Source organism: Lygodium microphyllum, chromosome 5 (genome assembly GCF_053477565.2).
Source record: "Lygodium microphyllum isolate KBCC chromosome 5, Lygodium_microphyllum_v1.1.10, whole genome shotgun sequence".
Taxonomy (NCBI): Eukaryota; Viridiplantae; Streptophyta; class Polypodiopsida; order Schizaeales; family Lygodiaceae; genus Lygodium; species Lygodium microphyllum.
The window spans coordinates 33,882,010-33,909,637 of NC_141139.1; the positions used below are offsets into that span (position 1 = coordinate 33,882,010).

General features: G+C 43.7%; 1 protein-coding gene and 2 pseudogenes across 4 annotated transcripts in view; 1 reads left to right on the forward strand and 2 right to left on the reverse strand.

The window, feature by feature from the left end:
* Nucleotides 1-27,628, reverse strand: part of LOC148035670 (sphere organelles protein-like protein) — a 157,127-nt gene that overhangs the window by 106,823 nt on the left and 22,676 nt on the right. For all 4 annotated transcript variants that reach the window (XM_087677676.1, XM_087677678.1, XM_087677675.1 and 1 more), the window contains 2 exons: nt 7,817-7,881; nt 621-908 (listed from right to left, as the gene is read on the reverse strand). In XM_087677676.1, the coding sequence (XP_087533802.1) occupies nt 621-908; nt 7,817-7,881 (353 nt within the window). The remainder of the gene's footprint in view (nt 1-620; nt 909-7,816; nt 7,882-27,628) is intronic.
* LOC148035671 (large ribosomal subunit protein uL24y pseudogene) lies at nt 15,004-15,447 on the reverse strand (annotated as a pseudogene).
* LOC148035672 (uncharacterized) lies at nt 17,761-19,638 on the forward strand (annotated as a pseudogene).

A 27,628-nucleotide genomic window follows, 5' to 3' on the forward strand; every position in this document is an offset into this window, starting at 1 on the left:
CAATCTCTCATCCAAAATCCTGAGCCCTCACGTTGCCTAGCAGTTTTTGTCCAAAAAACATGTTTTGGGTTCCAAGTGACCAACCGCCACCCCCTTCTTAGCTGCTATGGCTGTCAAGCTGTAGTTTGGACCTAGGATAAGTGTTTCATACTACTTTAGTAAGTCTTAATCATGCAAGAATAGTGTTTGCACCCAACAACTCAGGCATGAATGCATCCATACAAGTGTAAGGAGCCAAAGTTGTGTTTTTCATTCATTTCATCCATTTAAAGCAACCACATTTGCACCTTGGACAGCAGCATCTTCTCCACCAAGATCTTACAAGATGGACATTAAAGTAACCTGCATAACTAGATTGAACCAAGTTTGCTTCAAGAATAATCATGACTTTTCACTGACCATAGCCCTACTTCAATACCATTTTATAAGCAACTTAAAAGGCACAAGTTCACTTATTTGATAGAAGACATTAGGGATGCCAGCACAGAGACACAAACACACAGCCTCTAGACCACATATCAACCTACTACACTGCACATTTTGTGCACGGACACACATCTGCACAGCAAAAGATTGTATAGGAAACATCAAACAACAGGAGGAAGGACAAAGAAAAAGACCCGTCAAGTGCATCACGTTTTCGCTTCTTCCTTTTTTGTTGCTTCGATGCAGATTTTGACTTAAATCGTTTGTCCAGTGAATCCAAGTCATCATGCAGTGCCTCTGCTGCATCTTCCTCCTCCTCGCTTTCATAGCCACCTGTCTCCTTCTCAAACTCCTCAATAGCACGAGGTTTCACACCCAATGGCTGATTTCCATCACCAACATCAGAGTCTGCAAGGCTGGAACTGTTTGCAAGCTGTAAGGCCTTCTTAGCAGAATTGCTTGGACCTGTCTTTCTGTTTACACTGCAAAAGGTCAAAACACATTTCAAGTCACAATGTCAGTATAATAAAAGCCAAGGTTTGAGAAGCCCCTAAGGAGATCTGCTATAATTCAAGACTCGTGCCTTTGCCATAAATGCTTATCAGTTAAGCACAGAAATAGAAAGACTTGAGTGTTTCAATATAAATCAAACCAGTCATGAACTCTTTTTTACACTATTCACCAAAAGTGAACAGAAGCAATGAAATTGTAAGGAGCAAAGCCATTAAATACAGCTAAAAGATCATTCTGACTGCAATCCTGCATCCCATACAACCAGTGGGCAATAGTAAGCTGCGGCTGAAAACAAAGGGCAGAGTATTTATAAACATAAACCACAGCATTGAGATGAATCTGTCTGTACAGACCATTTTAAGATGTGCAGTCAGGTACACTCTTACTCTCACTCCAGGTGCATACTAGGATGATGGTAAATGAACAGAAGGGACCTGCAAGGAGAGGAAGGTCAAAAAATGCTTGAGCTACAAGAACACCAGCTAATTCAGCTATAAATCATAACACGATGCACCAAAGGGCTCCAAGTGCACTTTCCATATTCCAAGGCTGTGCTCAATCACCATGATCCACAATTTGGAACGTTGGCATACCACAGTACCAATCAGCCCATACTGTGCCATTGTCAAGTATGTTCAACTGAATAACCACTTGTGCAACAACAGCTCTTAGTACTAAGCAAGGACTGAGGATATAGATCTTTCTTGTAAATCGCACTTTAGGCTTGAGCATGGATGTAAAGCTTTCTTGGAGGACCTTATCATAACATGAAAAGCTTCTACTGTTTGCATTGATTGAGAATTCTCACAAGTACCAAAGACACTTGAGAAAGAAGTTTCTTCATTGTCTGCCTGGAATTCATGTTGTACAGAGACTTTCCTTTCAATTATTCCGCTTGAGTTATCCACATCAAGAAAAATAATGCAACCGCCCTAATGCAGTCGTGTAAAGAGTAACTCAACTAATCAGCAAGACACCCCTGGCTCACTTTCATCGGGTTGGGCAGGCAAAATGAGAAACTGGCCTTCAATAAATCAAAGGGCAAACTTTAACTGTTACAGATTCAGAACAAAGACCAAAGAATAGGAGGAGCTAGAATGCTCATAAACAATCGCTCAAAATGTTTACCCAAACACCAACACAAATTGGCCTAATTTGTTGCATCCCTTGCAATTACTTCTTTAAATCTTCACTCCATGAAAACATTTGTAGATGAAGACAATAACACAAATCTTTCCACGTGCACCTGCACCATGCACGAGCAATCCAGATCAATTCAACAGCCCCTTACTTGATCTTAGGTGTGCCAGCCAGCACCTTGTCTGAATCAGTCCAGCCAAGCACCCTAGATCTCGTCTCATGACTCACAACAGCATGCACACAATCAGCCATCATCTCAAATAATAATTCAGCCACGATGACTGTCAAGACAGCCAAAACGTCTGTGAAACCAGCAATCACAATAGTAGATCAGCAAATCATTGATACTGAACAGCCACTAGTTCAGCAACAGCAGCACCATGTCCAGAACAGCATCGTCACACCAGCAATCAGCACCGCCAGGCCGATGAGCAGGTTCACCAAGTCAGATCAGCCAACCATTATGACAATTAATGGACAAATCCACAAGAGCAGTTACTGCAACATAACAGCAGATCAGCCTCTCTACTGCAAAAACCAGGCACAAAAAACTTCGTCTCAGCACCCCAATCAGCTTCACTCAACCCTGACCACACTCAGAAAGTGCCCTGCCACGTCAGCTAATGCCAGGTCAGCCAGCAGCTTCACTAGGCCAGTGAGCAGCTCTGCCAGTCCATAGGGAACATCATTCTGACAGGTTTTGAGGATCAGAGCAGTTTTGTCCTCACCAATTGGCTGCCATGACTTCCTTTTTAAGTTGTTCCCTGCCCAAAATTGGCATGTGTGGCTTTGGTCCCACAGAAAAAGCAAAACACAGCTTTTACAACTCAAAAGCTAGTGGCAGCACTTTGAAGCATTACATCATATGCACTAAAAGTTAAAACTTTTAAATTCAAGTATAAATATTTTTCCTTCCATGGTTTGTTTCATTTTAAAGCATAAGCACTAAAAGTTAAAACATTTAAATTCAAGTATAAATATTTTTCCTTCCATGGTTTGTTTCAGGCTGCCACATCAGCATCAGCAACACAGCACTGCCATGTCATCAACCAAAGCACAGTCATGTTTACACTCACGTGAATCATCTCTAATTCCCTGGTCCAATCATGTCATTTTTATCTGTAAACCACACTCGTGGAAAATTGAGGACTTTGACCCATTGTGACACTGAATGTGTTCACCATGCTATCTTGTGCACAACCATCTCGTCCCCCTGTACTAATACAAGTTAGAAATTAGGACTATTGCATATTTCAGTAAACTATGGTCTATCCGCACAAATCATGCACAGAAAATGATTACAAAATTCCTAAGGGCTTTAACAGTATGAAACCCCAACCATAACTTTTCACTTTTGCCTTTTTGAGGCTGTGTGAGAACCAAATAAATTGGCCAGTAACTTCTATTTGATAAAGGCCCAATTTTTGTAGCTTAACACCCCCTATTAGGCCCAAGATGAAATGACAAGAAGGATCTTTTCCCCCTCCTTTTTTGTTTTTTGTTTTTTGACTTAAAAGAAGCCAAGGAGTTAACCACCCTCAAGGGTGCCTACAATGTATCAATGCTTCCAAGGAAGATAGTCACTCGGGATCACTAGAAGATAGAACAATGAAGACAATGAATATTGTCCAATGTCCAATGAGAAGAAGCAGACAGGTGAGTGTTGTCACATATACAAGGGTTTTCACTTGGAAGGCTGCCTAATTGAATTTTTAAGCAAATGCCGACAAAAAAAGCTATACAAAGCAGAGTGCAAATTTAGGGCATGCATGCAGCAGGTTTTTCACTTGAGCAACACACTCAATGGGAGTTTTTGCCTACTCAAGCACCATTCTACAAAAATTATGCTTGGGTGATATAAGTACAAATGGAAAAGAATGTTGAAATTGAAGAAAAATTTGACAAGCTAAACCCTATATGTGGAAAGAAGGAAATATATCCCCTCTTGTCATCAAGTCAATTCCAAAGGAGTGGGAGAATGCATCCCCTCTCCCCATCATGTCGATGCCGAATGAGAAGTAGCAAGAGTGTCGGCTCTGGCAAAAACATGTCAAGTACCCAGTAAAGAATGGAAGAGGCATCTCAACTAGAAGCTTGTTATAAGAAATATCCTCTACAGTCGCATCAAAGAGCACCCAAAACTCAACCATGGGAGAGGAAGCAGCAAAAGTCATTTGCTCCATGTTGGTCCAACAAATCCATGCTCAACCAAGTGAGAACATGAAGCCATCATGGAAGTGTAAAAAATCCATGTCTCCGGTCCAATCAAAACCAATTGATCTTTGCAATGTTAGCTCAAGAATGAAATACAAGCCTAGCATGTAAGCACCAAGAAGATACCTAAAGACTCCTGCAGATGACTAGCCTACATAGCCTAAGGATCCAATTCGATGCCTAATTAGCTTAAGGATCCTATTGGATAACAAGCTTAAGGATAAGGATACCAACAAACTTCTCATCTGGCAAGTCCCTGCAAGTGGAAAACCTCTAAGTCAAATGTCTCTTAAGGGTCAAAATCCATGGGAAGGCCCTATGAGCCAATCAGTTTAGCCTTCGAGAGACCTGAAAGGCACCAGTTGTGCGTGTTTTCCATGTACACATTATCAGCAATTCTCCACCAATAGTGGTGCAATGATAGCCTTTATAGCCTTGAAGTGTTTTCTTGTAAATGAACCACCAAAAGAGATTCAAACTCCACCAAGGGGGGGAGGTAGGGTCGAGTAAGATGCAAGATCTAAACCCTCCCTTAGCTCTCAAAAAGGATCACCATGACTAACCCTTGGTATGTTGAAGTTCCTATGAGTGGAATTTGGATTACAAGCTGATTCCTCCTCAAAGACCTCATTGCCTCATTATCCATACAATGGTAGCAATATTTGTAGATCTGGTCTCCGAAACCCCAATAGCCACAAGCAAGGAGTCCTCACATTGGGACTACTACTGATGTCTCCTGGTCATCCACACCCACAACTTTCAAACACAAGGCCTTCCCCATCTTGGGAGGGGTATGATGGGAGGCAATCTTTGCCTATAGCATGAAGTATAACTTCAATGAGCTAGGAACCTTCTCCTAACCGTTGACAGCAATCTTGAAGGTTCTAAACAATTTCAAAAAGGCTTGAAGCTTTTGTATGACATATGTGACATATTTGTCATCAATAATTGTCATGCCGACTTTCTTGGGCTGATCCAATTGCTCACCATACTTCTGCACTTGGTCAAGAATGTTAGCACCATCAAGATTGGAATTCAGCAATTGTTGCTCTAACTGAAAGCAAAAGAGTTTGTATATATGGCACGCTTGCCTGCAAGATGTTTCCAAATAGAAGCAATTGTTTTGCAGACCTCTCAAATAACAGTTATAAGGTCAGCTAGAAATTCCTGGTCACGCAAGTTCCACTGCTAGAGGGCAATTGTATCAGTGGGTTACACGTGCTTGCCTTTGATCATGTCATAATGTTGATAGATCTTCAAGTACAGCCTCACTAGTTTCTTTCAGATTGAGTAGTTGCCATAAATAAGTTTGATGCTAAGGATGAACAGGGATTATGCCATCTTGAGTGTGATAGGTATCTGATGCAAACACAGATATTGTACAAAAATGCAATGATCTACTGAAATTGCAATTTTTTCTAGACCATAAAAAGAGAATCCTAGTGAAAGGAACACTGGCTGATGCAAAGAGAGTGGTTGCACAGGTAAAACACAGCAAGAGAATAAAAATGCTGCAAAAACATGGGTGGGATGGACTTCACCTATCTGCTGCAAAAATGCAGCAAATGTGTGCATAATTTCCTTTTCAAAATATTGTTTCTTTGTAGTAGATACAAGCAGGTAAATTGCCTCTGAGTGAGTATCTTCCACTACTTAAGTTGTTTTTGTCATCCCCCATCAATGTTGGCATGCTACGGTTAGTCTTGCATACCCACTCTAACAGATGCCAACCCTCTAAAAATTTCTCTGAGATTACACAAAGTTTAGCCATTTGCACATTATCATGACCCATGTGTTTGTGCTCTATGTTTAGCAATCATACCAGCCACTATAGCAGGAATACCAACATCCAATGTGAATACTTATTCTTTGTAATCAGCTGTCCTAGCTTCTTAAAGTCTTCTACAGAAATAATATCCAGGCCGAACCTCGCTTGCAATCCTTACCTCAACCACAACCAAGCAAAGTTATTTGTCTTGTTTGACACATAACTCAATATGAAACATCGTGTGGTGCAGGGACTATTTTGTTTAGACAGCATATGATTTGTTACATATGGCATAGATGTGAGGAGCTGCCCTTGATTGTCATCTCCTCCAGAGCCGTGAATGAGATGAAATCTGAAAATCAAGAAGTATTTTTACAACCACAATGAACCGTTAAGCCAACATTCAATTTGAGATTTTTGCTCTTCCTTGCTTCCGGTGCCTCCATCATTGCTATCCCAAAGAAAGAGTGGAAGAATGGGAGAGCTTCTTACCTATTGCTTTCTTGCTTAAATCCTTGCTTCTCCTTCACTTCAAACTCCAGAACTAACATCTATCAATGATGCAGCTCTAATACCATGTCACGAATCGTGTGGTGGGGGGACTTACTCAAGCTACTCTACTCTGAACACACATAATACACATAAGGAGAAGCTCACTCAACAACACACAAAGACAGATGGAGGCCAAAACGTTTATTGCTGGTTTTTTCTTTTTCTTTCACACACTTTTCAATGTACACAAGGTATAAATAAAATACAATATAAAAAAAGTGGCTTAAGTCAAATAGTGCACTATACTAATCAACTAGCACTAATGCAAGTCATCATGGACGCCCAAAAGAATGAAAGTGTGTTTGCAAGTCATCATCATCATGGACGCCCAAAAGAATGAAAGTGTGTTTGTAGCACCCATTACCTACAGCAGAAGTTCAATGACAAACATGTTTTGCTGATTTTAGCCGAGTTTCCCATGTCATTCTGCATGTACCCAACATCTTGTCAAACACTGCCATGGACAAACAGATGTGTAACTTTCTCCGCTGTTTCTTCCACATTCCATGTAATCTGCTACAGATTCTCATCAAATATCTCGGGTTCCTTGCCGTCATGTGCCTTTCCATCAGAAAAACCATCTCAGGCTCCTCTTCAACTGAAGCATATGTTTATAAGCTTTGCCTAACTTCCAAGTTTGGTACTTAATCTGTCCAGGTAACTAAGGAATCAGCACATCATCAATATCCAATTTGCATTTCTTAAAGGGATCTCCCAATTTGTCGATTTCAATTCTCCACGAGAGAATAGCTCCAAACTCATGTGAATTCTGCTGAATCATTATAATCTAGGGCTGCATTTGAGCAAGGTAGCTCAAGAAAGAATGCACTTCATGCCAACATGAAAGTGAATCTTCAATTGGTTTAGACCTCCGTGCATTTCTAACATGAAAGTAAATCTTCAATATGTTTAGACCTTTGAGAAACAAGCTACTCGTGTCTATGCTACTAACGAAAGGAAATATCAAGATGTAAGCCACCTAAATTGATTGCCCCAATTCTAAGCCCCACATATAGAGGCCATGACAACGATTTGCCTTAATCTAAGTTAGCTGTCAAATCTCCATGACCTAGTTTGTTGCCTCATCTCTCCCTTGTTGTCTGCTTGTCATTCATCAGCAACCACTATTTTGACCTATAATTTTACAGTTAGCCACTCATTTGCAACACTAAGCACTTAGATACATCTCAAAGAAGTTAGTACCTGACAACATCCTTGTCTTTAAGGAGCCAAATAGGTTGAGAAGAAGGTAAAGTAAAGTCCTCCATCTGCATATAAAAGCATTATTTTAAATTCTAGTATTTGAAAATATTAAACCTTGATGCCATGGAGAAACCGACAAAATGTTGGAGAATAGAGATCAGCTGCAAATTCACTAGCTTGGAAAATAAATATATACGATCACTGAACTTAAAGGTACATTGCTCTTATGCTGTTGACTCGTCTGCTTTTAAGTTTTGGCAATGACATGATGAAACTGGAGACTTCAAATCAGATTGACCAAGACAAAAGTAAAACATCTCATCAAGACAAACCAAGACAATCTCAAGAACAAATCACATTTCGTTTTAATTTTTACCATACAAGCTGTGTTTTCCTGCAATTGACACCCGCAGGAGCTACATTTGCATCAGTGGAGCAGTCCAGAGCTAGTCAAGGCAGCAGAGAGCTGCATTTTGCTCAGACAGCTAACACTCCAAGGTGGACCTTCATCAGACAGTTTCAATTTGCAATTTTCACCTCACCATTCATTCTACAGCTGCATTTCAGCAGCATTCAGCAGTTACATCTGCACTTTTACAAGGTAATCATGGTTCAAGTGCCTTGTCACACTTTTTGATTTAGCCTCAAGAATTATGGCATCTGGGAGACGAAAGCTGCACCTACATTACAATCAGCTGGGTATATGACATATTCACAATTTTAGAGCCAGCATGTTTTAACATGACATAATGCAGAAGCCGAACACAAGATTGATATGCATAAAGATCAAATGAAACAGACGAATGCATACACCCAAACAAGAGCAACAGAACTGAACTACTAGTGTGCAACCAAGACCGATAGAACCACCATGTTACCATTGCAAGGAGGAAGCAAGAATAAAGCATCCTCTCTCCATGTCCAAAACCAATGGTCACACACCAAAGGATAGCTGCAATAAAATGCAACTACAAATGATCCCACAGTGGAATAGGGGCATATACTACATATATACAGGATAGTCGAGTACAATTTGTATGGTGGATTCAATGCGTTGACTTAGTAAGGTACTGAACAAGCACAAAAACTTATCAGAAAAAGTAGAGTGTTTCATATGGTCACTATAAATATATAAGATATTAGCAGTTAACCTATTAAAACTGAACTAAAAACTTAATGCTTTCAGCATGTTCACCCGTGATATTGTCAAAATGGCAGCAAAAGAGGTAAAATGCAAATAGGAGACAAGAACATTGAAAAGATAAAGGTGACGAAGGCAATGAAGGGTGCAAACTGATGCAATGTAGCTCAACACCCCCTCTCAGGCCCAAAACTACAACTAGAAAGGGACTAAAATAAAAACTCAAGCCCATTTTTACCCCCAAGGCATCCGACCCCAAAGCAACCAAGGCATCGGACAAAGGGTGCATGGCGACTACCCAATGGCCTACCAAGACTACAGAGGTGATGGTTATGTTATCAAGGTAGCCCAAATGATCATCCTAGAGAGACCAATGCATTAGACAAAGGGTGGTAATCGGCTACCTAATGACCTACCAAGACACGCAAAGGCACATGGAACCATAGTGAAATTTTTTTCTTTTTTTGGTGAGAATAGATATGGATTGCGGCCTTTCAAGTAATTGTGCCTCATGGGGAGAATGAAAAGGGACGATTAGATCCAATACATCACAAAACAAACAAGCTAACCCAACCACTTAAGGGTGTCCATGACGAGGGAAAGTGGTGAAGAAGTATGGTGATGAGGCGGTAAAGAACCACCAGTGAAGACAGCTTAGGATCCGCTCAGGTGTGCTTTGCACAATGAGATGTATAAAGTACTACGCTACATGATGAGAATGCACATGTAGCGGGTGCCACTTGGACAATGTCCCTCATGGGAAAATTGTTTGCTTGCCAGGTGCCCTTTGTTGAGCTAAAATATGCATTACATGCTGAGTGAGTCTCTTGAACAACCCCAAAAATGCTTAATTAATGAAAAACCCTAAAAGGGGAGCAGCTCAAGAGAACTAAAACAAGGAGAGATTTGAGGTCTCGTTCTACAAATAGGCAAGCTACTATCCATTCAATCCCATCTCGTTTTTGTAGGTTTCAGGCTCCCTAGTTTCGCTGCCCACACCCCATTCACAGAGGACATCTTAGCCAAAGTTGTCCCACGTTGTCTACACCCATCCAGCATCTATTTCTAGCCTCTACCTCGCAGCCTAAGCCTCCTATTGCTGTTCCTTCCTGTCAAGGTCTTCTGAGTAGCAGACAGTAATCTTTGTCAACATGCTTCGTATTCAAGATTACTAGGGAAACCAAAAACTAAATTGTGACAATTTCAAGAAGCACATAGACTTGATTATGCCCAGAGGTCTTACTTATTGTTGATCGGCCATCTTCATGAGGAAGGGGATTGGGTCCCAATCGATCGATCCCAATTGTTGGCAAGTTGCCAGTGTGATGATGTTGACCCTTGATCCACTGCCAAGCATGAGATTTGGGATAATTTGGTCCTTGCATCAAATAGGAATCACCAAAATCTTCCGATCAGACAAGGAGCTTACTAGGATTGGAACAAACAAGGAGCCTACTAGGATTGGATATTCTAAACTGCTTCCTTTAAAGCATGGGTTGTCATGGCCACTTCTTCTGGTTTAGGGTGGTCATGTTGAATTATTTTCAGGAGGTAATCTTTAAAAGTCAGGACTCGATTTAGGAGATTGCCTAGTGGAATGGTAATGTTGGCATGTCCCCATTCTGTTGATGCTTCAAATGAGTCCAGAATGTGCCCTTCCTAACAGCTCACAACCAGCCTACCTGCTACATTTGCTGCAATATGCTGCTGTCAGCCCCTATTCACACCTAAGAAGGCTGCATTTTGCTACCACTGCTGCCACTTAGCGGTCCTAAGCGCTTTGCTGACTGCGTTTTGCAGATTTCTCCCTCTCTTGCCTATCCGATACTCATCTAGCATCATTGTTTGCTATGTTTGCTGCTGTCCGGCATCTGTAGATTGGCTTGCTACATTTTGGGATCCATGAGGAGTACGACACACTCTCTAGCTCATTATCTTTGCCTTAGTCCTCGAGATGCAAGAGTTCAAAGTACAATTCTCATTCCCTAAGTTTTTTTGTTGCATGAGCATCGTATTGTATTTATTCATTCATTCAAATCTTCACTATGTTCATTGTCTCTAAGTTACCCTATCCCTAACTATGTTCTGTTAAGTTTATGTTTTGTTGTATGATTTCATTTCTGTTTCTACGTTAGGGTACTTCTTTACATGGTATTAGAGCTAGGATCTCTCTGAAGAAACCTAGGCCTTTGATCTGAAAGCCCTTCGCAAGGAACAAAAACAACAACACACATCTTCACTGCATCATGATGCTCTCAAGCCTAGCACATCGAGAAACGAGAAAGAGTGGGCCTTACAACTTGTTCTCTCCACTTCCGACATGGCTAGAGAGACTTCAGACTACCATGAAGTCCATAGACCATACGACATCTCACAAGTTGAATACGACCTAATCCTCATGTATCGAGCTCAACAACAAATTCAAGCTAAATTTGAGTTTTTCCCTTTAGATTCGGTGCACCAGTCTAACAATTTTGCAGCATGGAATACAAACCCATTTTCTCTCTACCCATTCCATCTACATCTACACCCTACACTTCTTTGCCACTTTCTTCTATGCAATGCATATCTCCATCTTCATTCACTCCTATGTTACGTACACAAAACAACATTTCTCACTCTTTTGAAATTACTTCCTCTTTTTCACAAGATATTAGTAATGCTCATATGAAGAAACTCTTCACAAGTATTGGTTCGTAAGCCCTAAAGAAGATAGATTTTTCCATTTCCACTCAAGAAAGGTAAGCAAAAGTTGCAAGGTTAATTGGTGAGTACTCCTTTGTCTTTTCCTTGAGGTTTTCCATCTCGTGGTCAATTTGATTTTTGTGAATCATATTTTTCATCATTTTCATTCAATAAACCAAACGAACCTAACTCATTTCCCACAACTACAGCAATAACAAATCCATTTAATCTCCCATCCATCCCACCCACTGGTTCCGCAGCACATCCTTTTAGCCTCCGTTAAGTGCATCTTTCATGTCTTCACACATCACACTGGGGGGATCCCTCATCCTTGGGCACAGCCTTTAGAACCTCGTCTTTTCCTCAATCTAGTGGTGTCTCCATGATGGAGGTTCATCCTCTCGTATACACACTTTCAGGATTTTTACGGCCTGGAAATACCACCCAGCCATTACCAAGTGTGGATCAGTAGGTTCCACAATTTGCCTCCATGGCATTACCTAGTGGGGCTTCTGGTCATTTTGTTGTGCCCCAAGTGACAATTGGACAAGACTTACGAATCCTGGTACCTCCACTACCACCGCCACCTTATGCAAATCTTCATGATCCAGTGCCTCCGCAACAATTGGCACCGATTGGATATTTTAAACCTATTCCTCCCTACCCACCTCCTCCGCCTCTTACTTATCCCCCTCCCACCTCTTCCTAATGAAACATATCCTTGACTCACATAAACCTATGGGATATTGTGCAGGGGATGAAACCCCAACTAGATCCCGCACTTGTTTCATTATCTCCACTATTGTCGACCAGATGTAGGGTTTTGCTATCTCAATTTCAATTTGGATCATGAGCTCCAAAACTTTAAAATCACTGATTGGAATGACTAGAAACTCAACTTGGCTGCATATCATCACCTTCTCATCGAATTTGTACAACAGGTCATCTCACAACCCATTATGCCCATATTCTATGTATTAGCTACTACATCAACTGTTTAATCAATTTCATAATATAACCTCTACAAAGGGATCCTTCTTGCTTCTTCTCAAAAGTAGCAGCAAGCGAAGGGTAAACAAAAATAAAACTCAAATCAAAATCCAAAACAAAACCAAATTCAAAATCAAAATCAAGCTAGTGAGAACCAAGGAAACTCCTAGTCATCTCTAAAACCCAAGTGGCAAAATGTCCCGAAGCAAAATCAGTATTGTCAACATTGTCAAAATATTGGCCACTTCAACGACAAGTGTCGATCAAATGCAAGAGACACAGAATCAAAAGGTAAGACTAGAAGCCCCACCCCTCAGTCAAGCAACCCCCATTAGGGAAGTCAAGGAAGTGGCAACCCTTAGCACGGGCAATAGCAAAGCTAGACCCATGCTGCCAACGGTCAACCATCACAGTCAACATCATTCTCAATGCCATGTGAGTCTCATCTAAATCTGTGAGTTGCCTCCCCACAAGGTGATTGCAAAGGCTATACGTCACAACAGAGTACTTCAACTACTCCTTGGATTGTGGACAATGGAGCTACTCATCATATGACCCCCATAGAGGACATTTTCATATCCCAAGCCCCTGCAGCCACGAGAGTCCAAGTTAGCAACAACATCTCAGTCAAGATTCAAGCTCACAGTAGCATTAGTTTTGCCACTGACCAAGCTCAAATCACACTATGCTAGATAATGTATAGTATAGCTTGAAATGAACTCGTTATCAATTCAGCAACTTTGCTAACTGGGATAAGCAATCTTCTTCACAGCGACCACAATCGAGATCCTTGGCTCTCAAACCAGTTTAGTGATGATTGCTCGCAGTGAGACATAACCTAGTGGCTTGTACCATATGACAGTTTCTTACCGAGCCAACAACCAAAACCTTAAAGTTCCATCACTTCCACACTTTAGTCATTGCACGGGAGTCTACAAGCACTAACTATCTTTGGCATTCTCTTTATGAGTTGTCGTGTCGACAAATCATTGATGGCCTTCCACGCCTGAAGCTATCGTGGGATATCTGTAAAGCTTATCAACTCAAGAAGTAGCACCATAGCCTATTCCCTCAGCAGCCTTCACATGGAGCTAAGGCGCCTCTTCGATTGATTCATGTTAATCTTTGTGGGACCACATTCACCACCACCATGAACGGCAGCCCATTGTACTTTTTAATTATGGATGATCATTCTAGATACATGTGGATGCACTTCCTCAAGCATAAGTCCAATGCCTTTACATATTTCTCTCCTTGGGTGCTACTAGTGTATAACCAAATTGGTGGTCATGTAGAATGCATGAGAAGTGATAGTGAGAGCGAGTTCACCTTCATAGTTGTCTCCGTACGTCCTACAATACTGTTCGTACCATACGATCTGTATGGTACCGAACGGGTTTGTACGCTTAAATGGACCGTTTCTCGCCACCACGTCTACGCGTCCCACGTCTCATGTTTTGCTACCTTTAATCCGGCACATTCCGCCTGCCTGCGTGGCACTTTTTGGGGGGACGGGAAGCCTTGGATATCTCATCCCACCCCCTTTTCTAGCTATGCACTCCCCCCCCCCCCCCCCCAGCCCTCCTTGGATTCCATCCAATTGGCAACCTTCTTTGACTGTTTGAACTTTGACTCCTCTCATCTACAAAAGGTACTCCTCTCCTCCATGCTTTCACACCAATTCAACAAGCATTTACCATTCTCATCTTCCTCTCTTGGATCTTAAATGGACTTGTGATTTTCTCATCTCCCATCCCCTCTTTTGCGCACCCTATCAAAGCATTTGGCATTCTCAAATCTCATCTCCCATCCCCTCTATCCCGCACCCTATCAAAGCATTCGCCATTCTCATCTCCCATCTCCGCTCTCTCACTCTTGCTCTTTCAACTTTAACCCAACCCTCGGGCCTCTCCCTCTATTTCAACTTTCAAGTTTCAAGAGTCGAGACTCGAGCATCGCTCTCTCTCTCTCTTTTTACAGGCCTGAACTGAAACATTCAAGACTACCATTTCACAGAGAACAAATAAAGACCAGCAGCCCGAACAAGTTCTAATTTCTTGTCACCCTGTGACTATCAAACTAAATTCATAGAGAAGTCACCTAGCCTAGCTTAAGTTAGTATAGCTCCCTCATGACACATCTTAAGTTAGAAGTTCGACTAGAAGAGTTATACAGCTCCCTTTCCAACTAACATCTGAATGTAATTTGCAAAAAGAGGTAGTACAGCTCATGAAGACAATACCACAACCCCAGGTTGCCAAAACCCATATAAACAACAGTGGGACTCATAAGGTCTTCATGTAGCATCAGATAACTGTGATATCTGAGCTCAGACACAGTCACTAACTTTAGGCATCTCTCTATTTACACTTCAATCAACTTCTTGAAGGGGAGTAGCAACATCCTCGGCTGTAGATTTCCCCTTACCTTTCTTTGCAATTCTCCCTTTTCCTTTTCTGTCAAGAAGAGCTTTCCTGTCCTTGTCCAATTTCAATTTCATAATGACTACTTTAGATGGGTCAATACCAACATTGATAGTTGCCCCATTTACTTTCTCCCTAGTGATACGCTCCACATGAATAACCCACTTGCGTCTATACACTTGGACCACTTTTCCCTCTCTACCTTTAAAGGTTCCTCTTACAACCTTAACTTCATCATCCTTTCGCACAGGCAGTAAACGAACATTATGCTTGTTACGCAGTGTAGAGGAAAGCGGTGCACTCATCAAAATGTGCCATGCGCTTGAAGGTGCAGTAAAATGAGCCTTCCTGGACTTGCGCCTAGAGCTGCTGACTCTTGGATTGAACTTCATGGAGATCACTTACGCGTCTGGGCTCCCAAAGTCGATGCTACCAGCTCTCTCTCTCTCTCTCTCTCTCTCTCTCTCTCTCTCTCTCTCTCTCTCTCTCTCTCTCTCTCTCTCTCTCTCTCTCTCTCTCTCTCTCTCTCTTGCCACCAAAATTGTGGCTACAGATGTACCCATCATTGGGGCTTGGCGAGTCGAGAAAGCTGACACAAAAACAAAATTCCTCATCTTGAAGTTTGGAGACTTGGAAAAGAAGAGAGCCTTCCTCTCCAAGAGGATCGCTCTCAAAGGAGAAAAGATCTACCTAGATGAAGACCTCACCCTAGCTCAGATAGCCCACAGGAGGGAAAATATGCCACGTGTTCTAGAGGCACGGAAAGCAGGTAAATGGGCTGTCTACAAAGATGGAAGAGTCATCATCACAGAGAAAAGGACAGCATGACGGTGCGCGGCCTATGAGACCCTGAAGTTCACACTGTGGAATTGCAATGGCTCCCTTAAGACAGATGCAGGTTATTTTGAGAATACTTTCAAAGGGATAGACATTGCTATGTATACTGAGACACATCAATGTAAAGACAGCCGTCTACCTGATGTATATGGATATAGATGGGAAAGTGTATATCGCCATCAGCCTAGGCAGCCTGGAGGGACGAGGGGATCAGGAGGTGTGGCAATTCTATTTAGAGAAGAGCTCCAAGATACAGTCCAAGTGGTACATAGAGATGTAGAGGCAAGATACATGTGGATCAAGTTACGTACAAGCAGAACTCGAGACATGTATATTGCCATGTGCTATTTTCCCCCTCATACTCTAAGTTTGCCCCTAAAGAAGCATCCCCGTATACACCACTATATGAGGACATAATGAGATATATGAGAATTGGGGATGTTCTACTAACAGGAGACTTTAATGCACGCACAGGAAGCAACCAATCTGCTTTCTTTGACACTAGTGATGAGATGTTCAGAGATATTGCATTACATGAAGTGGGATTAGTTAGATCAGCCCAAGATAGAGAGATAACAGAATATGGAACACACCTACTGGCATTGGGAAGTGCACATGGTTTGGCCATCCTTAACGGGCTGCCACAGTGGCCAAGATCTAATGGTTTCACATGTTGGAATAACAAGAAAGGGTCAAGCACAGTGGACTATTTGATTGGATCACCCAACTTGCTACCTGACATAAAAAGCTTTGAAATCTCAGGCAGACCAATTGGATTAGCAGCAGACCATGCTATTCTAGCTTTCACAATGCAATATGGGCATATACACGAAGCACAGCCACACATACCAAAATTACCACGCTATGATTTTGTGGAAGCGACCTCACACATATACAACACTACTGTGCGAGATGCATTGAGGGAGCTAGACACACAGGCCGCTCTGGATGAGTTTACAGGACAGTTGGCCGAGATAATACATACTTCAGCAGCCTACGCTTTCCCACACACTACACCGTCAGATAAACCTCCACGAGGTAATGCCCCACAGAATGGCTGGTATGATGATGAGTGCATAGAGACACGAGCACGTTTTCAGCGAGAAATGGCACTTGGCATATGTACACATAAGCATGCTCGAACACTCTTCAGACGATTGGTACGCAAAAAGAAGCGGGAATACCTCAGCAGGCTAGAAACAGAAATGTATTCCATGTTCTTGGGGCAAGACAGCAAGAGAGCATGGAAAAAGATGCATGAGAACCAGCCACCCCTACAGATTACTAGACCGGATGATTGGCATGGATATGTTTGCACACTCTATCATGTTCCTGGCCAAGAGCCTATGCCACTCCCTTCAACCTCAAGACCAGCAAATTGCAGATTTTTCACAGAAAAAAAAGTGAGGAATGCCATATGGAAACTGAAAAATGGAAAAGCCCAAGATCGTGATGGTTTAGTGGCTGAACACTTCACGCATGCCTGTGATATTTTGGCACCAACGCTGGCTCACATCTTTAATAGGGCAGATTGTGAGGGATTTCCAACCTGTTGATCAGACCATATTATTGTGCCGCTCTTTAAGAGTGGAGACCCCGCGCTACCTAGTAACTATCGAACTATCATGATTGGACACATGCTGGCCAAGATATATGGCTCTATCATGGAACAAGCATTGAGTGAATGGGCCGAGATGCATGGCCTAAGATCAAAAGGCCAGGCTGGCTTCAGGAGGGGATATACAACTCTAGACCATATCTTTACATTGAGGGCAATCATCGAAGAAGGCAAGGCATTCAAGAAAAAGATCTACTGCTGTTTTGTGGACTTTCGCAAGGCCTTTGACACAGTGCCACGTGCGAGACTCATGAGAAGAATGCAAAACATTGATGTGCCTGTAGAGATACAGTGGAGTATCTATGCCTTGTATGAGACAATGACGGGTAGAGTATGAAGACCTGAGGGCATCTTAGATACAATCAATAGCACCATTGGGGTGAAACAAGGCTGTCCACTTTCACCGACACTATTTGGGTTGTACATAGATGAAATTTCAGAATATGTGGACAGGACTGGTGGAGCTGGAGCCAGCCTAGCTGGAGTGTTGATACCATTACTGCTTTATGCCGACGACATTATACTTATATCTGATTCACCTGAGGGACTAAATAGACACTTGGATGCATTATCAGCTTTTTGCAGAGATAGAGATCTTAAGGTGAACCTTGGGAAAACTAAAGTTATGGTATTTAACACTTCAGCTGCTTGGGTGGCAAGACCTAAGCACCAATTTACTTTTGATGGAGAGCCAGTGGAGATGGTTCGGCAGTATGTCTATTTGGGGGTCACATTGAAGGGACCACAGTTCTCTTGGAGAGAGACATCAGAGGCTCGTTTGGCAAGAGCATATGCAGCCTTAGGTGCATTGGAGAGGCAATGTGCTCACATACAATTTCATAAGCCGCGCACCAAATTGTGCCTTTTTGACACCCTGGTTACACCCACACTCCTATATGGGGCAGCTATTTGGGGTCTGAGTCTCTTTCACACGAGGAAACAGCCTTTGGGAGACCAGGATGAACCAGAGAAGGAATACTATGACGGGTGGGAGCATATGGAAAGACCATTGGTCATGATGATCTCACGTATGATACGAGCGAAGAGCTGGACCCCACATGAGATTATCAGAGCTGAGTTGGGAGCATCACCCATGGTGGCTGAGGCCTTGGTCCAGGCAGTGACTATCATACATAGACTATGGGAGCTCCCCCAAGATAGATACCCATGGCTAGCCCTGGCCTCTTCTAGACAACTAGCAGCAGATGGTGACATACATTGTTGGTATGCTCAGATGAGTACATGGATGAGTCTACATGGGCTGCAGATTGACAGACTACCCGCCTTTGACTATAGCCTGGATTGCCCTACACTTGACCTAAGCCGATCAGAGCTAAACCATGTGATCAGAGCAGACATACTAAAGTTAGATACGGAGAAGACCTGGATCCGACCCCCCTCCCCCCATGGCACGAGGATGGCACACTACCAGACCCACTTCCTTCAAGTATCTGAGGATGGTTTCATCACCCGACCCAATTACATGGACACACAGCTGCCTCATAGACTACGCACAGTTATTGGTCAAATCCGCACCTCATCCCACCACCTGAGGATTGAGACAAGCAGATGGGAGGGTATACATACAGAAGAACGCATATGCCCACTATGCGACAGAGAGCCAGAGACAGAGGAACACTACATCTGCCGATGCATTGTATATTATGATATACGAGGTAGATACCACTATCTGTTTCAAGAGGGTTTTGGACCCCTGAGACGGATCATGCAGTTTGAGGATCAGAGATGCTTGGGATTCTTCCTCTTGGAGCTCCAGAGACACAGAGCAACAATTCTACGGAGTAGGAGGCCCCCACAGCTCGGCTCACATAGACAGAGAGCAGTCACTAACTTTTTCACTGATACACAACAGAGTATGGCAGATACCACTACTACTACCACACAGCCTATAGGAGTACATCATCATTGGACCTCATCTTCTGTAGGTGTCCCTTTGGATAGAGCAGTGGCACTTAGCCGGTCTAGGCGCCCACGTCCACCCGGACGAAGGCCTAGACATCCACACCACAGACAAATTAAAGCCATCATTGAGCGCCATAGGAGACAGATGCCGAGACGCCTCAGCCATGCAAAGATACGCCTCCTTAGAGGACAGACATATCATTGATGGAGAGTTTTCCTTTTTCTACTCACTTTTAGATCATTGACATGTTTCCCTTTTATAGGACACTATTTCATTTTTTCAGTCTTATAGGCATGTTTTTCATCTTTTCTCGTTCCAGATGAGAAACACACCATCATTGTATATATTGCTTTGGTCTCATAGGCCACATTGGCCTTTTAGAGACGTTAATATACTCTCTCTCTCTCCCTCGGGCCTCTATCTGTCATCAGCACCATGACTTGCGAGAAGCACGAGGCCTTCAATTTGCACGCGATCCATGTGGAGAGGGACACAAAGAAGTCCAACTCCCACCATTGGACATGGCGGTATTGTGGGAAGCGCAATACAAGTAGTCCAACTCGGCTTGGAAAGATGTTGGAGAAGCCGAGTTGCTCCATGCAAGGAGATTCCTCAAAACATCATGGAGGAGATTCTCGCCAAGATGAGAGGGGGATCCACAAGAGGAGGAAGTGGCTTATCGGCATGAACTCCTATGCCTACTAACGAGGAAGCATCGAATGTGGGTGTATCTTTAACCGATGTGGGAGAGGCCTCCATAGGTGGTGGGGGCTCCACATCCGCATCCAGCTCTAGTAAAAGACAAAGAGTGAAGGCTCATGCGGTGCCAAAGAGACAATCCTCTCTCTCTCAAGCTCCTAGTCATGTGCGTGGATCGGTTGCCTTTCTTAGAGAAAGGCGATGACTTGCGGACATTGAAATTCCACGCATGGTGATTAAGTGCAATCTTGCATTCAATGTCCTAAAGCAAGAGCAATGGAAGAATATGGTAAAAGCCATTGCCAATGTGGGTCCATGTGAAGGATGGACCGGTGTCACATACAACGACATGAGGACAAAAAAAATGATGAAGAGAAGGAGAGGATCGATAAAGCCCTTGATCCTATTCGGGCCGCATGGATAAAATATAGTTGCTCCATTCTCACCGATAGATGGAGTGATCATAAGAAATGGGGCATCATCAACATACTCATCTCATGTCCACTCGGCAGTTACTTTTCACGGGCTGTAGATATTGGCAAGAGGGGGAGAAAAATGACAAGCGCATTCATCTACCGCCACATTCAACAAGCTATCATTGAGGTATACATTGCCTTTTAAATTTGTTTCACTTTCTTTCATTATGATAATTGATTGATTTATGCATAACTATCTGTCTCCCTATTCTAGTTTCTCTCTAATATCTATCTCGATTCTCTCTTCCCCCCCACACCGGGCATCATCCTCGCGCGTTGCAAACCTTGGGTCTGGAGTCAAACAAGGCAGGGCGGCCTGTTCCCAGCCCTCTAAGTCTGCATTGACCAAAGCAAACTTGTGTTTTGACCTGGGTGGCCATCTTCCACCGGCTGCACTAATCCTGCACTGGGACAGCGTCAAATAGGCTAGGCGGCCATTCTCATGGCTGGGTGGCACCAAACAGGCCTGCAGTTTTCTGCAGGCTGTCCCCAGTACAGTTGCTGCGGGACAGGCCGTGCATTGCCTATGCCCCCAGCACAGTTGCTGCAGGACCAGGCCCTGCATTGCCTGTGTCTTCTGCAGGCAACCCCCCTGCATCTGCATTTTACAGCAAAGCACCCTCCTTTCAGCTGGGCGGCAGCTATTCTCTGTTGGGCAGCCTGTTTACAGGCGGGCAGACTTCTTTTTCTGCTGTGTTTCACTGCTGGGACCATCCTACAGACCTGGGTGGCCTGTTTTCAGACTTGGGCAGCATCTTGACCAGCTAAGCGGCCATTTGCAGGTGTTACATCTTCATTCTCTGCGTTCACAGAGCAGGTCCTTGCAACTCTGGGTACTCCTGGTCCTCTACCAGCCCCTGGTTGTTTGTGTTTACAAGGTGAAGATCGATTTTTCATCCACATTTACTGCGCTAGCCCTCTTTGTTTGGCATTGTGTGTTCCTTTCGGCATCAAATACTCCCTGTTTACCATACTTGCGTCCGTCTTCTTCTGTATGGTGGCCTGATGGATCCCAATTATTCCCAAGACACCTCTTATTGGTTGTTTTCCTTCCAATGGTAGCATCTTCTTTGTTTTCTTGCAAGTATTTCTTGAAAGACTTCTATGGCCGACTCGTATGCTTTGTGGGATAGCGTGGATCGGAACGATTCAAACTGACCACCATCCTCTCTCTCTTTCCCACTATATTCTTCTTGGGTTTCCAGTCCTCGATTGGCATTGATGGCATCTCTCGAGCTGAAGTCAGTCCTACCCTCTCTACCCACATCCGACAAGTTGGATGGGAGGAACTACCCTTTATCATCATGCCGCATGGAGTGCCTCCTCGACGACTATGACCATTGGGATTTTGTTACTATCCCTATACCCTGACATACCGTGCATCCTCATGATGGTGTGACCACAGATTCAGCAGATTTGCTGAAAAGGTTTGGCAGAGATTGGCATCTCTCTTCTGGATCTAGACATATAGGCATTAATTATCTCGAGTAGAAGCTACAACAGCTTTCTATCACAGATTCCCCTACAATGAGGGATCACATCCACAGGATGGAGAAGCTACAAGATGAGCTTGCATCCCTTGGTACGGACATTTCTTCAAAGGTGCGGACATTTCTTCAAAGGGCCTAGCTATGACAATTCTCACATCTTCTGTCACCAATGTTTCTACCTCTTCTTTGTTACCCACTATTACCACGAAGTACATGTTTCCACACATTTATCAAGTGGAGGAGCCTTCTACAACCGTCTCATCTTTTGAGCAACCCTCGCTCATTGATAGTGGTGCATCAAGTCATAGGACTCCTTGAGGTGATTTGTTGCAAGATCTCCGTCCATCAAAGAGATTCATCACAACTCGTGATCTCTCTTCGGTGCCTATTAGTGGTGTTGGCACCTTGCCTCTATTGTTTGACCGTCCATCAAGCTCCGTTCCTGAAGCCCTAGATGTTTCGGACATGGGCTTCCCTCTCCTCTCCATTTATGGCTTTCCTAAACTCGGGACCCACGTCTTCACCGAGCCAGCAATCTTTGTTGACGATTCTTCTACAGGAGGCACTTTTGTGACAAGTTGGCATGAGAGGGGACAATCTATGCTTTATTCCCCTTCCATTGTGCCAATCCTCCCAGGCAGATTTCTCTCATAGCACCCATTCCCGATTGTGCACCATTTATCCCACAAGTTCTATCCCATCCCCCACCATCTCTTCCAATGTTTCCCTCATACCTCCCATCCCTTTCAGAGGGGGACGATATTGATGATGTAGCTCCAGATTTCCTAGCCCTTAGTATCTCAAAAGGGGCTTTCGAAGATCATGAGGAGTTTCTTCAGGGCTTCCAATCTACTTTGGGCCGTTCCTTTATGAGGCGACCTCTTTTCCTTGTTATCAAGCCACCATCCCTTGCCACTTGGCACTTGGTCCCTATTGTTTCTATGCAAGTTATGGCACCTTCGATAGTTCCGCACTACCATCTCATAGCTGGGTCAAAGGCTTGGCTCCCCCATTCCCAACTGGAGTTTTCAAGAGTGATTCATTCAAGGCCTCTCTGTTTCCATTGACCTTTGGTGGTCTTCCATCTGATGATTTTAATATGAGGAGGGGATCTTGCTCCTTGGCTGGCATTCTTCATCAGTGGACTTCATCGGCATTGGCACTCTTCCTGCCACCCTCAGATCCGCATCTCCTTTGGCCTTCCACCACATCCAGGATCTAAGACAGGATGTTAGCAATCATGTGTGTCTTGTGCGGTTTCTCCTACCTATGAGCCTCTATTTGAGTCAGACGAGGACATTAGGAGCTCTAACATTGTATTTATCTACCATTTTATGTGTTTTAGACACTTTAGATAGAGGACACATTAGTGCATTTCTTTTTGGGCACTTTTGACCCTATTTAGGGTTTTTCCACTATTTGCCTATAAATAGGTAGCCTACCCTTCCAATCTTGTTATCCATCATTGACTTCATGATCAGCCAACCATCCTTATTCTCTCATTCCCCTGCTACCATCTAGCCCCGACACTAACATATAGAGCTACATGTTAGGACTCACTCTTGTAGCCTTGTACCTTTAGCCATTGCAATCACACTAACATGTAGAGCTACATGTTAGATTTGACTGTTGTAGCCTTGTACCTTCAGCCATTGCAATCACATTGTTCCTTCTCTCTCTTGCATTCTCTCTTTATCTTCTTCTCTCCATGTTCACTTTTCTCTTTCCACTGTGCACTCACACAAACAAGGTGATCATTAGCAAAGAGGTAGTGTTTGATCAGTGGAACATTATGTAGTTTTTTGCACCGGACTCCAAGTCCTTTCCTCGCTTTATTCCCTGAGCGATAGTGACTTTTAAGATGGGTCTCTTGTCCGCTCCTAATCCACCTAGAGATTCTTCTACTCTCAGGCCCCCTTCGCGAGATCCATTACCTCCATGCTACTAGCAAATCATGCAGGATTTGTGGGATATGGAGAATCGAAGGTCGGCTAAGAGTACACAGTTAATAGTGAAGAGTAAGAGAGTGAAGACAACACGACTCCCAATGCAATTTTCAAGAGTATAATGAAAGTACAAAGTACAACCCTTAAATCTTAAAGTTGTTAATGCGTATTCACATGCAAAAGATATAAACACGATAAGTGCCCGAATTATGTAACATAAGCACAAATAAAATAGAAGATAATATAACTGTGGAAAAAAACCTCTCATAAGGAGAGTACAAAGTGCTCCAGTGTCTTAATGCGGATCACTAACACTCCTCTGTGAGCATAGTCATGAGTCAAACCCAACAAACCCCCTATGGAGTGAAAAGTGATTAGCATACAAGGATCATCCATCAAAGGAGATCAAATTTAAAGCATTGCGGAATGCTTCAAATTTGTCATGAGCAACAGCTGTGGGCATCCCGTGTATCCCATGCTTTTTGAGCTCCTAATCTTTGGGGAAGTGGCTGAAGTGAAGCAGGCTGAATAGGCTTAGGTGCCTGTTGTCCACGTCCTCCTGGAGGAGGAGTAGCAAAAGCCACAACTTTAGGCCTAACTTCTTCTCCACTGACATAGTCCCAAAGATTTTTCGCAACAAGCACATTCTTTATCATGAAGGACCAAAGTGAGTAGTTGTTACCATCCAATCTGTCCTCCTTGGATACATAGGTAAATACATCTTCTCCCTCATTTGCCATGATAATCAATACCAAGGGAAGGGAAAAGAGCAATGTCCAAGCTGGACCAACCTAGAAATCTCCAAAATTTCCACAAATTACAGCAAATAGCTTGCTGCAATTAGTACACTGAGATACACTCTGTCAAAACTGTCTCTAATGCGCGCAGTCCAAGGTACATTCAATGTTCAGCAACACTATATGAGCAAAAACTCCAAAATTTCTTGCCCCAAAATTGTTCAAAATAGTCTATCTCTAACTAAGACTGCAATACATGTGCCAATGTCTTCAAAAATCCCAAAAGCCCCAAATTTCTTGACTTATTTTCCAAGAAGCATCAATCGTGTCCCAAACACGTTCTCTGATTTCTGTGCCTGCCCTTGTAGAATCTATTTTTCCAGAGATGAATCTGGAATAGAAAAATAAATATAAAAAAATGTTGTACCTCTGGTTCTAAGGCAGAATGGTGGCACAGATGGTGGACAAAGCAACTGTTGGGTGAGCTAGGCCAGGCATCTGCCAGGCTAGGGCCAGAGTGCAGAAGAGAAGCTGCAGGCGGGGCAGCACGCTCACGTTGGTGGCTGGCGACTCTAGGGAAGGTGGGCACTGGTACAGGCGGGCGCAGCACAGACAGCAGACAAGCGAGCGGTGATGGCGAGCTAGAGGCAAGCGTGGAGAGTGCTGCCACGGGGGTGGCAAAGTCCAGGCGAGAGGGCGCAAACTAGTGGGCGGCGTGGGCGTTGGCACAGGGCACAGGCAACAGGTCAGAGGGTGGCAGGCAGTGTCCCTAGGCAGATTGGCAGGCAATGTGGGCATGGCGGTGCAGGTGGGCCTGGCGCTGTTGTGGTGGACCTGGCGGTACATGTGGCGGACCTACTAGGCAATGGCGGCAGGGGGTACAGCTGACGAGCTGCTGCAGGAGACGGGCAGGACCAGTGGTCTTCCACCAAAGGCAAAGTTGGACTAAGCGAGAACTCCTCGAGGCTGAGCAGAGCTACTCAACTCAACTCAACTCTGATACCAAATGTGAGAGGGTGAGAGGATCGAAGCTCACTGAGAGAGCAGTAGACAGTGTGGAGAGTGAAGCACAATACCTAATGCAATAGACTGAAAGAGTGTAAGCTGAAAGTACAAAGTACAATCCTTAAACCTTAGGGTTGTAAGGGGGTGTTCACACCCAAACACGAGAAGTGCCCGTAAGTGTGTAACATAAGCACATAACAAAAATAGACAATAAGTCTGGGGTAAAAAACCATACCGGGAGTAAAAAGTGCCCCAGTGTCCTACTGATCATCGACACTCCTCTAAGTGCGTAGGCGTGAGTGAAACCCAACAACTTCAACACATGCAGTTTGCCCTTCCAAAGGCACATCTAGTGGGTACGATACTCTACAAGCTTCCCCCAGAGTTTGATGGAGCAGTGAATGCTTTGAGAGCATAGACATCCTCTAAACCTGTGAGCTTTACACATATATCCTCGATGTTGCTTGAGCATGAGACATCCTTGCATTTGCAGAGGAGGCTCTCATCTCATTATGGAGGTTCCAATGAGGCCTTTATAACTTTAGAGAGGGGTGACAAGAAGAAGTCAAAGGCCCAATGTTATCGTTGTGGTAAGAAGGATCACTTGCTGCTGAAGGATTGCAAGGAGTTAGCACCTTCACGAAAGAAGAACGAGAAGTAGAAGTAGGATGCGAACTCCCCCGATGAGTCATCCTCTTCCTCAAACTCTGACTCCAATCCTCTAGCCAAGGAGGAGTCTGCGTCACGAAAGGATCCTCTTTTTCAAATTCACTCTCTCACTCTTCACTGTCAACTGGTACTCTTATCTGAACGTCGATCCTCTATATCCCACATTTGGTGTTAGAGCTCAGGTTTTGTACAACCAAGCTCTTCAAGCTCCTCAACCTCTGTCTTGAGCTCAACCTTCAGTCTAGCATCGCTTGCAATGTTTGCTCCTCTAGGGCCAGCTCAGCCCCGCCACTTGCAATGCCTATACCTCTTGGGTCAGCTCAGCCCCACCAACAGCATGTGGTCATCGCCATTTGCAACACTTGCAGGTCCGCCATAGTCACCTCCGGTGCTAGTGCCAGTACTCTTTGCCCTACGCCCTGTGCAACCTGGGTGCTGCCTGCGCCAACTCCTTCTATTCCAACATTGCCCCCTGTTGGTATAACATTGCTAGCTCCTCCTTGTCAGAAGTGATGCAGCAATGGAAGCATAGACAAGTGCTGAAATAAATTGGTGAACACAAGAGATAAGAGAAAGAAAACAAAAGAACAAAAGAATAAAAGAACGCTGCAAAGGAAGAGAACTCAGAGATGTACTCAGAAAATGGATCCATATACCAAACACGAGAATGATGTGTATAATAGTGAGTCATTGGCTGTGTGGGCACCGGCACTGGCTCCTCTCTCCAACAGGAAGACCACCTGAAGAATGATGATGACTAAATGAGAGGAGGAGGAGCTGCTGAATAAATAGGCCCAAAATGTGCCAAATATGGCAGCTGACCGGCCAGCAATAAATGCCTAAATAATCACTAATATGACCACTATAAAATGCCTAAAATACCCAAGAATGTCAAACATAGCTCAAACTCACACATGAGCTAACTAGACTACTAACACCCTCTCTTAGATCATGGGTGGTCTGACACAATACAATGATACAATGATAATCAAATACAACAAGGAACCACCAGAGTAGAACCATGGATACCCAAGTAGTGGGTGATCAAGCCACCACCAAGGTGCCTTAGAGAGAACCTGAGATCAATGTCGATCGTACTAGCTCTTGAAAATAGAGAGAGTTATAACAGATCTTAGTGTTTGTGTCTCATAGTAACATACAAGACCATCTTA